The 18,817-nt window shown below is 49.5% G+C and overlaps 1 protein-coding gene and 1 pseudogene across 1 annotated transcript in view; both read right to left on the reverse strand.

Annotated features, from left to right (window-relative positions):
- Positions 1 to 1,517, reverse strand: part of LOC128793745 (peroxisomal coenzyme A diphosphatase NUDT7-like) — a 12,332-nt pseudogene extending 10,815 nt beyond the window's left edge.
- Positions 1,518 to 1,525: 8 nt separating this feature from the next.
- Positions 1,526 to 18,817, reverse strand: part of LOC128793746 (hydrocephalus-inducing protein-like) — a 36,043-nt gene continuing 18,751 nt past the window's right edge. Inside the window, exons 11-23 of the mRNA XM_053953160.1 lie at positions 17,743 to 17,861; positions 16,357 to 16,580; positions 14,410 to 14,477; positions 12,124 to 12,356; positions 11,246 to 11,346; positions 9,391 to 9,526; positions 8,783 to 8,947; positions 7,749 to 7,901; positions 5,683 to 5,921; positions 4,277 to 4,529; positions 3,499 to 3,642; positions 2,104 to 2,244; positions 1,526 to 1,624 (exon numbers count right to left, since the gene is read on the reverse strand). Of these exons, the coding sequence (XP_053809135.1) occupies positions 1,526 to 1,624; positions 2,104 to 2,244; positions 3,499 to 3,642; positions 4,277 to 4,529; positions 5,683 to 5,921; positions 7,749 to 7,901; positions 8,783 to 8,947; positions 9,391 to 9,526; positions 11,246 to 11,346; positions 12,124 to 12,356; positions 14,410 to 14,477; positions 16,357 to 16,580; positions 17,743 to 17,861 (2,075 nt within the window). The remainder of the gene's footprint in view (positions 1,625 to 2,103; positions 2,245 to 3,498; positions 3,643 to 4,276; positions 4,530 to 5,682; positions 5,922 to 7,748; positions 7,902 to 8,782; positions 8,948 to 9,390; positions 9,527 to 11,245; positions 11,347 to 12,123; positions 12,357 to 14,409; positions 14,478 to 16,356; positions 16,581 to 17,742; positions 17,862 to 18,817) is intronic.

Here is an 18,817-nt window from a genome sequence, read left to right on the forward strand (position 1 = left end):
CAGTGAGAGAGGAAAAGACAGAGAAGGGCAAGAAAAGAAAAAAGGTGAGATCTGAGGCACCAAGGGCAGCAGACTCGGCCACTGACGAGCCAGACAGACAGCCCCCCCCCCCCCCCCCCCCCCCAATGCCCAACGCCAGAACTCTGCAGCTCCACCAGGTATTAATCAGGAATGTTTCCTGACAGTGTTGGGGGTTGGCTGACATTTCCAACACTCCCAGATGACTCAGATCACATTCCCCATTTTAAATTGAAGCAGGTGCTCAGGGTAACTCTGCTTGTGTTTCTAATGCCACGTGAGGGACACAGTCAAGCCGTGCCTGCCTGTCACCCTGCTGAGCTGCAAGTGCTCCCCACACAGTCAAACCCGACCTGGATGCTCCGTTCCCAGACAGGCATTCAGGGCCTGTAATGACCTGCTCCCCAAAGAATCACTGCCTTTAGCTTTGTAGCTTGTTACTTAAGGCTGGGTTTCATTTCTGGATGAGGGGCTCTCTCATCATAACTCCCAAGAGATCCCTAATAATCTATTGCACTGTCTTTAGTTTTAATGAATGGTTTGGGACCATGATGCCCAGACAATGACATTTTTCCCTCTAAAGTAGACACTCTGGGAGGCAGGGATAGGAGATGATGCGATGAACAAGTCCTGATGTCAAGCAGTACAGAACCCATAAGGGACACGTTGCAGTGGGGAAAAGTCAAAATGAGTAACAAGTGTCACAAAAAAAGGAGTGAAGGATCCAAGGTGTCCACTGAAAGCTGACCCCTGGGAAGGAAATCATCCTGGCAGTAAAGGAGTTGTCTCAGAAAAGAAGGAAAGGAAAGGCTGCTCTGCTGGCTGTTCAGCATCAGCCCAGGCACTAAGTGGCTCTTTCTGTGGTGTTGGGACTTTCTGGGCATCCTGCAGCACAATGCAAGGGAGGAAAGCAAGGAGCAGAGAGCAGCTCCTGCAGAGAGGACCCATCCCAAAGCAGAGGGGCCAGAAGGGCCTCCGGCAGCACTGTGGGAGCTGGAACTAGGAGCCCTTCATTAAGGTGGACACTGCCTCAGGCCACAGAGGTCTGAGAAAGCAGTTTTCACCCCAGCTTTCCTTCCCAAGGAAACCCCTATGGGGGCTACGCAGCACCAAATTGGTGGAAAACCTATTCCCTGAGCATCCAGCCTGACCACGGCTGGTCAGAGTTATTTGCACAAGAAAAAGTCAGAAGCAGTCTATCAGATCCTAGGCCAACAGCTTTGTTCTTTGCCAAGTACAAACAGGACACCAGGAAGAAGAGCTTCAGGGAAAGGACAAAGGTGCACATACCTCAAGTTGTTCACCTGGCTGTCCGAATGGAATGACCAGCGGTACTTGACAGGAAGTGGGCTGCAGTTGGTGATCTCCAGAGAACGCGCTTCTTCAGTGCCAGCCACGATGCAGCCAAACTCCAGGGTGCCGGGCTGGATTTGGAGATTTGGGAAGTGGACTTCTCCCCGAAGGGTGATACGCTCCACAAAAGGATGGCCCCTGACCATGTCTATCTTCAGAACCCTCTCTTTTTCCAGCTCTTAAAATCCAGCTCATAGGCTGGATCAAACGCAATGTAGAGATGACAGGTCTCCCCTACATCCACTGTCACAGGCTGCAAGGAGATGAGCAGTAATTAATCACCTGTAGGATGATGTCCCAAGGTCTGACAGCACAAAACAGTAAATGTTCCAAGTGACACCACCATGGGCTTCTGAGTTAATTTCTTTACAGCAGGGATCTGACTGCAGGCACCACAGTCTAGTCCAGGATTCCCTCAGGCCATTTTTGTGCTCAGCAGCAATACAAGGGAGTGGCTTCTGGAGAGCTGGGATGCTCTCCAGGAGACACCTTTACTACATGGCTTGCCCACACCAAGTTGCCTGCTCCCTTCTCCCTGTGCCTTAAAGCCAGGATGGATCTTCTCAATTCAGATAAGATTTTGATTCCTTCAGTAGCTCTGCTGATGCAGCTCAGGCCAGCCCACTGCTGATGCTGCAGAATAAAACTTCTTGACTCAAGGAGCTCCCAACAGAAAGGCACCACCACATCCCTCCTCTTCAGACCCCACTGCAGGAGTCCAGGGCTGCTCACCTGGCCGTCTGGGAGGGGCTGCTGGTCCTCATCACAGACCAGGAATGGCTGCTCCAAGTCCAGCATAAGGTCCAGTGGCAGCAGGCAGGTGTTTTTTAAAGCCAAAGGCTGGTACTGCAGCGTCAGGACATCACTGGGTTTCTATGGAAACAGGAGAGAAGGAAAACAGTCTCAACTAGCCATAGACCTCCTTCTGCTTCTGCTGCGTCTCACATTCTTCAGTCCCAGAAGTGCATACATCTCTATTTACCCTTTCTACCCTTCAGGAGGTTTTTCTTTATAGCAGATGCTTCTCATGTTTAGAAACCACAGCATCCTCTGGGGGACAGGGAAACACTCCCACGTACAGATGAGGGAACAGGCCCCTGAGAGGAGGTGGCTGCTTGAACAAGATCTAAAGCAGAAAGTGAATCCAGACCATTTGTCTCCAGTTTTGTCCTTCTATTGGGCAGAACAACACTAGATGGTCTTCACTGGCCATACAGTCATTTCTCACAACCTTATTGGCTCTAGCAGCCTCATAAAAGCCTAGGCTCTTCCTTCCTGTCTATGCATTGTGCTGGGCTTCCTGCATGGTTTAGAGAAACCAGAGACTTTGGGAAACTACTTCTGGATGTACTGATATCAAACAGGTGGTGTGCCATAGTATGCCATAAATCAGTTTGTGTGTGTGGCATCGAGCAGAACCCAGGTAGAATCAGAGACAGCTGAAAAGCTTCTAATTACATCTGAAATGCCTGTTCCAGGGGGATCCTGTACTTCAGTGGAAGCCTGGGAACCAGAGGAGAGGGCCCGAAACTACAGAAACCAAATGATGAAATGTCTTCTCTTTTTCCGACAACTTGCAGGAGACAGAAAGATGATGCTGGAGTTGGGATCCAGAGACTAAAGGGCACCTGCTCTGCCTCAGTGTTATCAGCACTGCAGCTGCAGGATGTCTGGGGGTCCTTTGAAGCAGGTGATGCTTAGGAAATGCACAGAGTTGTACCATACAGCTATACCATAAAGCATCCCTGCCAACAGCAGAGAAGCCAAAGAGACACAGGAGATGATGGGTTTTTCCTTGCCAGCCTAAGGAATTCACAGGCATCTCCATTTTTCCCAGCTTCCCTACAGCATCAGTGTACAGACAGAACCGTGCCTTGGAGGATCCTCAAAGCCTCCCTTTACAGTGAGCACAGAAACTGGCATTTCTCTGGAAGTGCCACGATCCCCCTTGGCAGTGCAGCTGTAACTGCAATTTTACTTTGGGGAAGTCAAATACCAGTCTCATCTCTAAAAGCATCTTCACTCAATTTACAAAGTACCTCAGGAAGGGTAAAGAGGAGCTTTAAAACAAGCACACAGCCCCCTCAGCCATGCTGTTAAATGCCAGGATGCAATCCAGAGACTTACCTTCTCCACCCAGAAAGAGAATTCTCTGGCTGATGCTTCTATAGAGGGGTGAATAAACTCGCAGGTAATTACAGTTTCTATTATCTTCTCTTTCTTGCTGGTTGTCCCAATGACAGCTTCACACAACACATAATCCTGCACCTCCTGCATGCAAGAGTCACTTGTCAGCAGTGGGTGGTGGTAGGGCACCCTGCAAATGCCTGCATTGGCTTATTACCCACCACCCACCACAGGCTCTATTCTTGCCACAGAGTTACGGTCACTGCCCCCTTTTCTTCCTGTGATGCAGTTTATTTATTCTGTGCTCAATTGTCTGCAACACTGCACCCCAATAACCACAAAAGGCACTTGTGAGAAACTCCCTCCCTTCACATGGCTTTTGTTTTACTTCATGCTTACCCCAGATAAACCACTTGGCACTTGTTTAATTCACTTTCTTTTTGGGCTCTTAGTCTAAGTGTAACTTATTTCTCTGCCCTTCTTTGCTGACTCATCATGCAACACTGTTTGCCCCAAAAAGTCAGTATTTCCTTCCACCCCTACTTTGGATCAGCACTGGGTTTTGGTAGCTGTGGAATCACAATAAAACCTAAGCTGGTCTGGTGGTGGCCATGGCCAGCAGGGAAAGCAACTGCTGCTGCCACAGAAACGTGTGGTCTTAAACCACTTTCTTGAAGGCTGCTGCTCATTTCCCCAAGCACATGCCAAGGGATGTGGAACAAGCCCAGGGGAGGGGATCTGATGGTTCCCCAGGCTCAGCCCGTGATGGGGACCTCACCTGCGGGATGCGGGAGAAGCCTCGCAGCACCATGTCCACAGACTCGCCTGGCTGCAGGTCCTTCAACAGTGGCTCCAGCCCAAACACGGGGGTAGCACTTTTGGGGCTCTGGTAATCATCTTTAGGGCTATGGAGGGCTGAGATGCCCTGGCCCTCCTCCTCAGGTGGGCTGCAGCATCCCACGCTCCAGAAGAGCCGATGGAAATGGTGGCCCCCATTTGTTACTTTGAACCGATGAATACAGGGAAGGAGGCTAGAATAGAAGGAAGGATGAAAATAGTATGGGAATCGCTATTTCCCTGGTCATCAGATTGCTCCCAGTGAGCAACCTGAGGTGTTAATAGCTTGGAGACTGTCTTAATTTCCAGCTCTTAATGTGGACCAGAAATGGTGTCTGATGAGCTGCCCTTCTGATGTCATTATTGCAAAGGGAAATATGTTTATAATGGTAATGTAGCATTTTCCAGGCGAGGCTAACAGGACCTGGTGTTTTCCTCCAAAATGTTTGTTCTGGGGTGATTCATACTGTTACTGTATTTTGTATTAATCTGTGCCTGAAACTGTAACTGAATCTTTGAGATCCTGCACTTGGGGACCTTGTGTGTGGGGGTATGATTGCAGGCATTTCTAAAAGCCGGCTTGGAGGCAGTTTCTGGATGATCCCAGCAAGCTGGTAAAAACTGTCTGTCTGCTCCTGGAGAGGAAACCAGGACAGCAGGGCCTCTCTTGTTCGTAGCAGCCTTGGTTTTGCACTGGTAGCCATTTGTAGAAACTTCATTTTGCAATTAGAAACTGTTTGGAAGTGAACTTTGCAAACTTTGCTGGCAGCGAAAAATCAAGCGAGGTCCTGGGCAGAGCAGGGCAGCAGCAGAGCCCACGAGCAGTATGAGGAAGCAGCGGCAGTGCAGACCCTGCACAAACCGGAGAGTTTCCATCTGCCTCTGGAACTGCTCTGTGGGCTCCTGCCTTCCTGGTGGGGATTGTCACCCTCCTGTCTCTTTGTTCCCGGGGCCCCTGCTTGCCATTTTGGAAGGGAAGGGTGTGATGCCATCTTCCCTTGGTCCCTCAACCACATGGAGGGACCACCTCATCTGGGCACCATTTTGGGAACCTTTTGTTCTGGGGGAGCCTGCCATCATTACTTGATCATTACTTGATCAAGTGAGGACATAAATGTATTAGAACTAAAGACAATTCAGTGGCAATTTAGCAACTGTTTTCCCTGTCAGTGGCTTTTGAGGGTGTCTAACAACTCTCAGCTGGCCATCACATGTTTCTAAAGGAACCTCTGCCTTCAGGGAAGGAGTCAGGACTTTGGACAGTGAAGAAGATCTTGCCTGAAGGACTACAGCAAAACTGCTCCTTGTTGAGACAGGAGGAGAGGTGGGAGTGGAGAGATCTCCTACCTGAATTGGTATCCTAGGTCGAGATCTGGCGCAAATGGCTTGTCTATGACAATTGTGGTGCCAGTGCCCAAAGCCACCAGCCCACAGGAGGTCCAAAGGCTGTTCCCAAGGAACAGCTGGATATTGTCAGCAAAAAGCCCAGTGTCATCCAGGGTTGCTGTGACAGTCACAGGCACCTCACCCCTAGCAGGGATCACTCCTTCTCTGGGTTCAATGGCATAGCAGTGAGGTTTGCAAGCCTGTAAGACAAGCATAATATGCATTTAGGATGGAAACCATCCACCCTGGTCTCTTGTGGGATATGAGAAAAGAAAGACTAAAAGAGGGGACGATAAAAATCATAAAGGCTTAAAATCCCTAAAATACAGTACAGGGCAACAGCAGAGCTCATACAACCTGCATTTTCCCCTCCTTTAACGGACTCACCCAATTAACCCACTTTTGCCCAACCCAAGGGATGCTTATCCTCAGGAGAGTGTGCCTTCCCCAGTCTTTCTCTGGAGTGTGGGCCAAGGAAAGCTGCTTTCTCTCTCCTGGCTTCTCACAAAGGCTCAAGGCCAGAGGAAGGCAGGTCTGCTCAAACCCCACTCCAGAAACCACATGGCTGGAGGACACTGCTGAGAGCCTGAAGAATATCTCTGCAAAACCAGTTGTGCAAAACCACAGCACCAAACTATTCTTTCCCCAGGGGCCATCAGTGCTTCTCAACATCCCCTAAAGGACTGAAGTCCTCACTTCTCACCAATCATCAGCTGTAGAGAGGTGCCCCAGTGCCCTCTGTTTTGGCAAAGTCACCTCTAAATGCTTATAGCAGAGCAGGAAAGCAGGAAGCAGAAAGAAAACTGGACAACATGTGCTCTGTGAGCATGGCCCACAAAACTCTTTCCCAAAAACTCTTGTCATCTGGTTTCTCATGGACTTAACAGATTGGGCAAGAGAGCTGGAAGCTGCCCCGGGGAGGGAGGAAAGGCCTTGCACCAGCACAGCACAGCTCTGCAGGTCTGGACCTGCTAGGAGCATGTGAAACCCATCTGTTACACACCATGACCACCCAGCCAAGGTGCATTGCTCCCTGCAGAGGCTGAAAGCAGAATTCCATTGTGGAGTTAGAGAAAGCTGTCCTGGAAAAATCCCTCACTTTGAGGTTACATTTATCCCCCAAACAACTGGAATAGCAGCAAGAGGAAAATTCACGCCCCTCCTCCTTGGCCCAGGAGGCTGTGGCTGGACTCTCCCACATGCCCTGATGCTTTACCCACAGCCACAAACAAGTCCTTAGTATCAGGTTTTAACCAACTCCACAAGTTCAACACACTCAGCATGAAGAAGAACAAACCTCAAGCCCCTCACAGATCTCCCCCTCCAGCAGACATCCCACCCAGCCCCAGGCCCAGCCTACAAGCCCTTCCTGGCTGCACCAGCCCTGCTCCCCGTGCCAGGGGAGCAGCCCCAGCTCCTTCTGCCCTATGCAGCCTCCGTGTATTAAACAGCCTTTCTCTGCAGCTGGTCCCCAAAGATTCTCTTCAATGGCACAGAGATCACAGGCTGTGGGGGTGCACAACCCCCACGTCTTTGTATGGACAGCCCAGCTGGCTTGACCCACAGGAGGTGGGAAAATTGCCTCCCCACGAGCAGTCTGAGGACACACCTCACACCCTGCTCTCTACTAGTAACAGCAGTTTGGCACAAAGCAAATGTAGATGGAACAGGGAAACCATAGAGAATTCCACATTCTCTGGGGAGCAAAGGACCACAGGTTTCTCTTGATCTCAGCGCTCCAAAAATGTGACACGCACAGCTAAAGACAAAAGATAAAATTAAGGGAGAACTTGTCAACACAATCCAGATTAATCTCTGCTCCAACATGTCTGCACCTGATTTCACTGAGGGGGTGCCCCAGCGAACACCACTCCAGAGCTAGGATCCTCTTGCCTCACTCAGATGGAATATTGGAATATCTTGCCTCCTCTCACACAGGGCAATAAGGAAATCTTGCATATAAAAACCAAGTCATGGCTGCTACTGACCAGTCAATTTCCCCGGAAAACAGCCCCACAGATACTTACAATCTCTAGCCTGAAGTCTGTAGGGACGAGACCTTCGTTGAAGAGGGTAAAGCTTCGTGAAGTAGGCTGTAGCGCTGGGATCCTGCCAAACTCTATCAGCCTTGGACTTGGGTAGATTTCTGCCAGCTGTCCAGAGCTCCGTAAATCTGGTCTCTGTTCCAGGAAGCAGGCAAGAAAGATTTTTAAAAAACCAAAACAAACCACAACAGGGGAAGCTAAAAAAGCTTAAACAGCTCAACTCCACTCAAGTTATTTCTTTTAGGGACAGCTACCACTCTCCAGCTGAGATGCTGGACTTCTGGGGGAAAAAAAATTACATATTCACCTCCAAATTAAAAATGATTAAGGTACAAGAAACTTTCAAACCACAAATTATTGGCCCAAAGGTAAAAGCTTTGCAAGAAATCTCTAGTTAAGACCAGGCTGACAGTTAAAAAACTTGTTATTCTGGTGGGGAGAAACCCCCCTCTTTAAGGTAAGCAGTCTGATAGTTGAAAGCAACTATTTTGTCAAATTTCAGGCTCCCTGGCACAGTTTGCACTGCCCGTCCTTCCTGCTGACTGATTTACATGCAGTGCCACAATGGCCCAGGTTCAGTGTTTGGTGTTGTCCAGGGAATTTGGCATCATCATTTCCTTATGTTTTAATGTAAGTTTAAATCCTTGCAACTACTCTTCAGATGCCAGCTTTCCCTTCTTTTACAGAAAGCTCAAGTCTTTTGAGCTTTCTGTAAAAGAAGTCTTCTGACATCCTCTTGTGCTCAGAGAGATGACATTTTAAAACAGATGTTTCCAAAGTTAATAGCACTTTAAAGAATAATTAACTAAAAATCATCCTTGATTCCAGCTTAGATGAACTACCTTCTGTGTCAGACACTGAGATTACCACCTATAAGGCATGAGCTGTTTGTGCCACTGATCCCTCCTGTCCTTCTCCTCAGCAGCCTGTGCCTGTTTTCCCCGGAAGAACCCCTGTGCCCTTTGCACCCTGCCAGGAGCAGTTGCACAAAGGCACACATCTCCCCTTGCACTCACCAGTGGGTTTCTCTCATCCCCAAACACGCCAATAAGAATGTTGGTGCGATGCTCGCCCAGTGTTTGGACTTCGATTATAACCGGAATCTCTGCAATGCTGTGAGGCTGGACAATCCCACAGGGTTTGGGGCTGGAGTAGAACACAGGAGAGTCCTCCTCGCGTTGCTGGAAGGAACAGAATCAAATGCAACTTCAGAGGGACCTCTGAAGAAACCTTAAACTCCTTAACATCCACCGCAACAGCAACTTACACACATTTTTTAAAAATCCCCAGGACAAAGGTAAGAGGCACAAACAAGATGCAAGAATTGTAGGCTTAGCATTCTCAGGGGGTCCTGCAAGGAAGCTGCCAGCACAGGCATTGGTGTCTGTAGATGCAGCAGCTTTTCACAACCCTCTAAGATCTCCCCCAAGAGAACATCCTGAAGACTAGAACTCTTTCCTCAGGAAGTTAAACTGCATCCTAAAGTTTACATTCAGGTAGGATCCTGCTCTCAGGACATCTTTAAGACTGAATAGAAACCAGCAAGGCCTTATCCAAACCCTTTTTTCCCCCTAGTGATCTCCTCAATAATATTTGAGAGGAGGAAGTGGATGCAATGCCAAACCTGGGGAATAAGCCCATAGCAGCCGGGAAGGGCGGTGTTATTTGCAACGAGGAACTTCCTCTGGTATGGCACCTTCAGCTGGCACTCATCGTACAGCAGGATTTGGGGGTACACTTGCAGCTCAGGAACAAGACACCTGGGCAAAGAGATGACCCCAAAGGAATCAGAGATACTGAGAGAATGGAGAACATTTACTCCCAAAGATTGTGAACAGGAGCATAACACACTTGTCACTGTCGAACAGACATTTAACAGCCCTACAGTGATAAATTGCCTTCAAAGTCTTCCCACTAAAAACATGGCTTGTCAAGGAGGGGCAAACCCTGAGAGGCAGCACCCAGAGGCTGCCAAGTGCCCCAGGCAGAGCACTTTGTCCCACAGCTGCCTCAGCCCCTCCTGTCCCAGACTGCAATACAAGATGTATTCCATTTGCCATCTGTATGGCAGTTGTCTTCTGTTAAGTGGGCAATTTTCCTTATCTCTTTCACAACCAATTCTCCCTCCAGGGAGACATCTGCTGATAATGGGCTACTGCATGTCACTGCATGACTGATAAAAGTTACAGCATCTCATTGTGAGATGCTCTGCCCAGAGGGAGGAGCCAAGCATTCCTAAGAGGATATAATCTGAGTTTTTGGGACCAGACTCGGGCTTTTCCACTGGATTTCAGGAGGACTGCAGCCATTCCAATTTGGACAGCTACCAACATCCTGACCAAAAAGGGTGTCATGTATTCTGACTCTGTCAGTGGTTTTTCTTTTGTATTATTCCATGTATTTTGTTTTCTTTTTCACTTTTCCTAATAAATTGTATTTCTGACTTGGAGTCTCTCACTGGTTTTGTTTTCAAACCAGAACACCTCCTTTACCTAAGAAGGCTTGCAAGGACTCCTCTGACAGTCCCAGTGATCCATGAGCTCTGGGGGAGCCTTCCTAACAAGGATCAGTGCTCACTAAGGGTCAAGGAACACACAACTCTTGTTGTAGACTAAGTAAAAATGACTCCCTTCTCTCCCACGGTGCTGTTGCCCTGCCTGACAACTCAGCTGTTTGCCCCAGCCTTGGAGGGCACGAGACACCCCCTGCCCTACAGAGGGGGTGATCACCCCCTCCCAGGTCCTACAGCTCCCTCAGTCCTTCACTCCACAGGTCCATGCACTGACTGTCCCCAGTTGCACTTGCTTTACAAAATGGCAGCCCAGGCACTGACTGGATGGCTCTGCCTGGGACAGGGAACAGCACCAGGGAACTGCATCCCTCTTGTCATTAAACTGATGCCCACAGCAGCAGAGCAGCATGGAATTCTGCTGCAGCAAGAACGACTTTTGGTTTAAGTCTGAGAACATTAAAGCTCAAAATGGGAAGCAGAAGAAAGGAGAAAAACTAGAGCTGACCTGCCACTTCAAGGGCTGTTTTCCCCTTATAAGATCTTACCCTCACCACTCTTGCTGTGAGCCACTTCCCCACTGCCAGGTGCTCTCATTAACAGAAGCAGACCCTGACTCTCAGCAGGCTGCTTGGTGTGTCCCAGACCAATGCAGGGTGGTCACAACCCAGCACAACTCCACCTCTTGCAGGAAGAAGGAGAGGAGGCCCTCGGGAAATTCATTCCAGCTCAAGCACCAAAAACCAGGCCAATAAATGATATCATTCCTGGTCCCTTTAGAAAAGGGCCCAGGACCGTGCTGGGCTGGGAGCAGGGGTGCTTTTCACCACAGGCTGCTGTCCAAGCACTGCTGTTCTCATGTCCAGCTGGGCACAACATGAGGTCATTAAACAGCACTTCTCCTTGGGAGCTGCAGCCAGCAAAGCCTGTGCAAGGCAGTGGCTGGGGGAGGCCAGGGAAGGGCTGGTACCTGGCTGTGATGGTCAGTGATACCACTCCCTCGCCAATACCCTCCAGGTCCACCAGCATTTTCCGGTAGAAATCCATCACGGTGTTGGAACACAGGGTCACCTGTGGAAGAGAAGAGCAGTAAATTCTTCCATACAAAAGCTCATTACCCAAGTGTGATATTTTCCAGTTCTTGTTTCATGGTAAGGAAAGGGCAGATTTTGCCTTAATTCTGCTGCTGGTCCATGTGTAGAGCACAGTCTCAGAGTAGCAAAAGCCTTCTGACAAGACCAGATTTGTTGAACACACCTTGCTATCAAGGCATAGGTCAGCTACATGAAAACATTAGACTAAAGCTCTATGCACCACTGTATTCAAATTAATGGGCCAATTTTTCATCTGACTGCAATGACATAAATGCAAAGGAAATCTGACTTGAACAGAATGAGTTCAGCTTTACAGCAGGAAGCTGAGGGCAAAGTGTGACCCAGCAGGTGCTGGGCAGTTCATGGCTGCAGTTTTTTGTCTCCACTGGAGATCCCTGCAGTGAACACAAATCATTCTGCTCCCCAGGAGAGGGGAAATGAGACCAAGAAGAAAAGCTAACTGCTTTTTACAATGACATCCCTCTAACTGCCACCTTCTGTCCTCATCCTTCCTCTGCCCACTTGCAGTCAAAGAAATCTCTCTCAAAAACACAAGAATGGCTTCAGTACTTGACCATATGGTATGTGATCTCAGTGTATGATTTTGGAAACAAAATAGTGTTCCTTGAGGAACATCCTGAGGAACTCTCACTCACATGGTGCTCAAAGCTGGCACCAGAGCTAAAGCCCTCCCACAGACCAGTGAAGCTTCAGCCCTAGTGCTGAAGTGTCTGTGGCTGGGCTCTTCCCATACCTCGATATCCTGGTGTCCCTGGGGGAGGATGATCCCTTGGCTGGGATTCATTGTAAACTCCCTTGGCTCCACATAAAAATTAATTCCCTCCGTCCAGGATGGGTCACTGTCGCTGTGTATTTGATCACAGCTATTCACAGCAGGCTGCGTGCCATCGTCTGACATGCGCAGCTTGAACGTCACGGGCACCGGGCAGGTGTTAGTCAGGCGACAGCTCTTGGTGTAGGGAAAGCCTAGGAAAGGACACAAATATCCATTTAGGCATGACTCCTGGTGTGAATATCCTGGTAGGATGAAAGTGTCACAGGAGTTTAGCTCTTTATTATCTGAACTACAGCTCACCGAGAAGCTGCATGAGGAATTAACCGTCACTTAGTTCCCTTTGACGCTGATTCCAGACTGCAGCCTTGAAAATGCCCACTCCTAGCCCTGCTGAACACTGCAAGCATCTCTCTTTCTGATGGCAAGGAGCTCCCTCACGTGCCCCAAACCAGCATGTTATCTCTCAGTGATGAGTGTGCACCCAGACTGAGCATTTACTCTGGGAATTCGAGCTGTAAAATTCCCTGTTAAGGCTGCCAACACTCCCACCATTTTCAAGATACAGAAACAGTGATTCGTCATTGAGAAGAAGCTACAGCAAAAGAAAGTGAGGATGGAATCAGGAACTAGAACATGATGCAAAGCACCCTAATGCTGTTTCTCTCTGCAGGATCCTTAAGGCAGCTGTTGGTTTGGGCCAAACAGACTGAGCACGTGACAGCTCAGAGCCCACTCAACGGGGGCAAACCCGAGCCTTGCTTTGAGATTAGCAATTAGGAACCATGTCCCACCTCACCCAACAAACGGGGACATCACACCCATGCTGCTCACTGTGATTGCAAGGGTTTACCCCACTTTAGCTCTGAGATTTGCTTTCCGTACTGGAAAGTCAGAGATAGAGCCATGCATGGTGGGGACGTCCTGCAGAGCCCAAACAGCAGCCACAACCTGCTCTGCAGTGGACATCTGGCTGGGCTGGCCAGCTCTGTGGGGAGGAGACTTCTCCCCAGGCCTGCTCACCAAGAGGCATTGGAACACAGATGGGGAGAAAAAACAACTGCAGGTACAGCCCAGAGCTTCTCTGTGCCCATCAACAGTGACCACTGCCAACTCCAGCAGTGACTTCAGCAGGGAGGCAAGAGAGGCACAAAAAGGACAAACACAGGTGTCAAAACCTCAAATGAGACAGAGGTCACCACATGCAGACAACAATCAGTAGTTTAAAAGAACCAGATACAACAGCTGCCTTCAGCTGAAGAGACTTCAGGAATGAAATCGGATTAAGTAGGATCAATCTCCTGTTTCAGAACCATATTTCTACCTGTTGCCTTTCTTGTTTCATTTATTCAAAAGGCAACAAGTGCCTCAGTGGTGATGCAGGGTGGGCAAGAAGCAGCTCAGGAAAGGCAATTAGTTTTCTTAAAAAGTTAATGAACGTCATTATTATGGGTTTAGGCTTCGTAGTGAATTTTCCCCTTGGTCGAAAAAGGGGGATAGGGGTTTTGGGGGGTTTTGGCTGCGGGGGTGGGCTTTTCCATTCGGGGTTTTTGGGAGTTGTGGCGCGATGCCGTGGGCGGCTGTGAGGTCGGACCTGACCTCAGGTTCGGCAGGGAGCGGAGCTTCCCTTCCTCCCGCTCGGGGGTCGAAGGTCGGCCGTGTGCTGCTGTGGGAGGCTGTGTGCTTGGCCCCGGGACTGCCCTGGCTGCGGCTCAGCACTGGGATCCAACCCGCCTGCCTTCCCCGCTCCTGCCTGCTGCTGTTGGCCAGTGCCGAGATCCCCACAGCTCCTCCTGCCTGTGATCATAACTACACCAAAGGGGAAAAACACTACTTGGTGGGTTGGAAACTTCTGGTTATTGTGTTGTTGTTTGTGCTGATATATTCTAGCAAAGAACTGTCATTCCTTTTCCCATATTTTTTTGCCTGGAAGCGGTGTAATTTAAAAGGTAAAATAATTTGGAGGGAGGGGGTCATCTTTCCATTCTAGGATGACTCCCACCTTCCTTGGCAGACATCTGTCTTTTAAAGCAGGACAGAGACAACAGAAAATAATGACTTTCGATGCCTTGGTTCTGTTTGGTCTCACAATGGCAGAATTCTACCTGAGGCACCAGCAGCCCTGGAGTTCACACCCTGAAGAGGCTGCTGTGGCAGAACATGAGTGAGGGATGCTTTTATGTTCAAGTGCTCCATTTTGGAACACACAGATCCCTCACGCTGTGTCCCAGCCCAGGGAACACTCACCAAAGGAGATGTCCCCGAAGCTGAGCTCATCGACATTGAAGTGTAAAGTCGGTCCAGCGACACACCCCCTGCGACAGCGAGGACAGAGGAGGAAATGGCTTGGTTAAAGGGAATTGCAAAGGTCCGGCTGCCATGCCTTGGGGGCATAAAACCTGGTGCCAGGGCACGGTGGGGTTCAAATCAACACAGCACCATGTGCTCAGCACAGTGCCCCTGTGGACAGGAGGCAGCTAAAGCCAAGTGGCCAGCAGCCAACAGCCACTGATGGGGCTTTGGGCACAGGGCAGGCAGGAAAAGCCCCCGGGTTGCTGGTGGTCCCATGAAGGACCCTGAACACACACCCAGACATGGCTCCGTGCCTCAGTTTCCCCATCTGTAAAGTGATAGACATAAAGGTGTCCCTAGAAACTTCTGTAGTTTCCAGCCACAGGTTCCCTGCTTTGCTACTTCTTAGCTGTAACTGCTATTCCCATGCAGGAGCTTTCTCAAGAGATTTTGACCCGCACAATCCTTACAGACAGAGTTTTGAGGCATGAAGCCAGAGGAGCCCCAAACATCCTCTGAGAAGAGCAGCAACAGTTCTACACAGTGGAAAGGACCAGCTTGTCACCAGTGCACCAGCTGGCACAGCCAAGAGCAATAGCTTAAACAACCAAACAAGGGTGTCCTGAATCTAGCACACCACCTCACGTGTCCTTGAACTCAGCAGACAGACTCCAAAAGTCACCAACTGAAAATCAGCACTTGAAGCTGCACAACACTCACGAGTTTATTTCATGGTTGATGCCAATCAATGCCCACTCTGCCTTTTGGTTAAAAATCAAGCACCAGTGAACTGTGCCTTCTATTGTATTCACAGAACTGCCACTGGCTCTGCTCTACACCTCTCGACAAGAGACACCTGCTCTTGCTCAAGGAGAAAGCTGCTTATGTAATAAAATCCCATGACCAATCTTGGGGAGGGACAGAGGAGAATCAATTATTTGATGGTGAAAGGTTCCCTCTTGATTTCCAAAATAAAAAAGCAGCACTTTTCCTCCAAAAACAAAGCCAGCATAATTGGTTCTCCACTATGGGCAGACTTACTCACCACTTTTCTCTTGCTAATAACTTTTTTGTTCTTTTTTGTCCATCTCCCTTATCTCATTGGTATAATCGACTGCGGATTGCTTTCATTTCTTTACTGCCTCCCAACAGCAGCAGCCTAGCTCCAAAGCTCCAGAGCAGCCAGCATCAGCTCTCCTGCTTACCCTACATGATCCTAGCAGCACATGGCTCAGGCTAGCAGGGACAAGCCCTCATGTGCTGTAGTCCTGAGGACTGAGCTCTGCCTCCCCTATTACCAGCCCTTCTCCCTTTTGCTGGGCCAGGATTATCTCTTGCAATGGCACTAGCCCATAGGATGACACCCAAGTCCTTGGGACAGTTCCTGCTGCACAGTTCCCTGTCTCCCACATCAGTCCTTTCCCAGCTGTGGAAAGGAGGTACCAGAGCACTCTGTGTACAGGAGCTGGGAGCACAGCTTGTCCCCCAGAGCATGGCTGTGAGAGGTGAGGTGAGGCGGCTGCTGCCCATCTAGGATGGATTATTAATGGAAGTTTCTACAAACACTGCTGCTGGTGCAGAATCACCCAGGCTGGCCCATCTCCAAAGCCCTGGGGACCTTGCTGGCTGTTCAGGGGGGGAGCAGCTACTGCCCAAAGCTGATCCATCCCACTGCCTGCCATGGCCCAAGGCAGAGGGAGATCCCTGCAGGGAGGAGTCATTCCAGCTCCTCGGTACCACGCAGGGCAGGAGGCATCCTCACACTAAGGCAATGACAGGATCAGAGCAGAGATTAAGACCTCAAGAAACACCTTTTTTCTCTGTTCAACCCCAAAATGAGGTAGGTGGGGGATGTCCCAGAGACAGCTACAGATGTGCCCACCAAGCTCCCACAGTCCTTACTTGATGGTCAGGACCGCAGGCGTAGGAGATCCAGCCACACTGAACTGGAATTCTTCCTCAAACGTCCCCAGCACGGTGGCATTGAAAGAGATCCGAATAGTCTGGATCCCACCTGGTGCAATGATGCCCTTCTCAGGTGCAAACTTGAAGCAGAAGCCCGTGTTTGCAGTTGATGGGATACAGGTGAAGGGAGCATCAATAGCTCCTTGGTTAATCAGCTTCACCTGCAGCAGCAAGAAAGTGAAATGGAAATACATGTGGAATCTTCCCTTCTTGTGAGTTATTTTCTAATGATGTAATTAACACCCAGAAAAGGCAGAAGATGCTTTGTGCTGCTGAATGGCAGAAGTCAAAAAATACAAGAGGACAAGGTCTGCCTTTGGGTTTTCATGCAAAGCCATGGTAACTCCACATAACTGCAGTCACCCTGGGGTTATCCCACGGACACAGAGCAGTCCACCTCGGGTCAGCATCACCAAGCTCATTCAGACCTGGCCCTGAGAGCAACGTGGGGTGATTGCAGCTGCGTAGTGAATCACCACAGAGCTGCTGCTGCCCCAGTTAGCACAGCTCCAGCAGTACCATCTACTCATTCACCTTTTCTCATACCATGAAAACAAAACATTGATAATGAGGCATCAGCATCTAAATGTATAGACAGCACCATCTTTTGGTAAGAAAACTCAGTGGGTCTTTCCCTTCCACAGCCAAGCTCTTGTGTCTGGCATGATGTAGTGCCTCATCTTCTACCTCTTTCAGTTGCTTTCTCTTGATTTTTTTTGCAAACTTGACGCTTTTGAGGGGGGGGGGGCAAATAGGTAGAAAAATCCTTTGCTTTATTCCCAGGAACACTTTTATCTTTCCAGAGTCAGAGATGCATCAAGGCCAAAGTGTGGTGAGGGACTGGTCAGCAAGGGAAAGAACTCCCAAGCCCTTTGCAAGGGCCAGCACTGAGCCAGGAGGTTGGATGGCTTTTCTGTCACTTCCAGGAATAAGCAGGAGACACTTGACTGGAAGCTGTTTGCAGTGGACTGAAGCGCAAATGCAGCCAGTGTGTTCCAGCTGCTTCTCAACAGCCCAGTACAAAGGTGCCTTGTGTCTGGCACTGCCATAAAAGCCTCTGAACGTGCAGCTTTTTCACCCACTGTTGCTTTCATATGCCAAGGAAGCAGGAAGCCTCCCAGCTGATCCCTAAGGAAGGCTGCCCAAAAGCAGGGACTGGGGCTTCATGAACAACAGACACACCTTTCAGATCCCCCCAGATTTGACCAGCACATCAAATATTCCCTGCTCACAACTGCCCAGGTTGGCAGGAATTCCACAGGTCCACCAGGCTTGCTGCTGCCTCAGGAGCCATCAGGATCCATCCCAAGCCCTGCTGCTCACCTCAGATACATGGCGGGTGTTGACAAAAATGTTCCCAAGGTTCAGTGTATGACAGCTGAGTTTAACCAAGGGTCCTTGGCCTTCTCCTCTGAGGCACAGGGGCAGCCTGCTCTCAAGGCCTGGGGAGAGATGTCCATTTCAGTACAATAATTCCCTCTGATACACTGCATTTTCCAGGCTGCCTCAGTGCTAGTCCCTGCCTCTGAGCTGGATGCAACCAGCTCCTGATGCTGCAGGAGAAGATATGGACCCTTCTCTTCCCTCAGGAGATATCCCTTGGGGCTGACTTGCAATTTCTAACCCATTCCTTGGGCTGGTTTCCAATTTGAGCCACCAGTCTGCTGAGTTAAAAACATCTCTGATGTCCTGTAGTGACAGGCCAAGGAGTAATGGGTATAAATTGAAAGAAAGGAAATTTAGGTTAGATATTAGAAAGAATTTTTTTTACTGTGGGGGTGGTGAGATACTGGAGCAGATTCCCCAGGGGCGTTCTGGAGGTTCCAGCCCTGAAAGTGTTCAAAGCCAGGCTGGATGGGGCTTGGAGCTACCTGGTCTAGTGGGAGGGGACTAGATGATCTTTAAGGTCCATTCCATCCTTAACATACTATGATTATGTGGTTTGCCAGCATTTCCTCAAAGGCCAAAGAGCTACAGAGCAGAACAGCTTTAGTGAACAAGCACTAAGCCCCTCTAGAGACCACTGACCTCCAGGATGGCTCCATCATCAAGTGGTAGGAGCTGAGTTCATAAGTGTTTACCAATTACCAAACTACCTAACCCAGTAGCACATGACTTTGTTGCCAAAGTCCTCAACTTCTGGCACTCAGCATTGTGTTCTATTTCCACAGACTGAGCTGCAAGGTGACAATTCCCACACAGGGACAGAAGCAGCTGCTGGCCAAGGGTGCTCCTTCTGCAAACACCCTGGGCTCAGTGGGGCTCAGGCACCTCTGGTCTGGTGGTGTCTGGGCAGTGGGAGGTGATCCAGGGTCAGGGAGCCCATTTCTAACTCAGCTCCTACCACCTGATGATGGAGCCATGTCAAATGGACCCATCCTGGAGGTCAGTGGTCTCT

The sequence above is a fragment of the Vidua chalybeata genome, chromosome 11 (genome assembly GCF_026979565.1).
Source record: "Vidua chalybeata isolate OUT-0048 chromosome 11, bVidCha1 merged haplotype, whole genome shotgun sequence".
Taxonomy (NCBI): domain Eukaryota; kingdom Metazoa; phylum Chordata; class Aves; order Passeriformes; family Viduidae; genus Vidua; species Vidua chalybeata.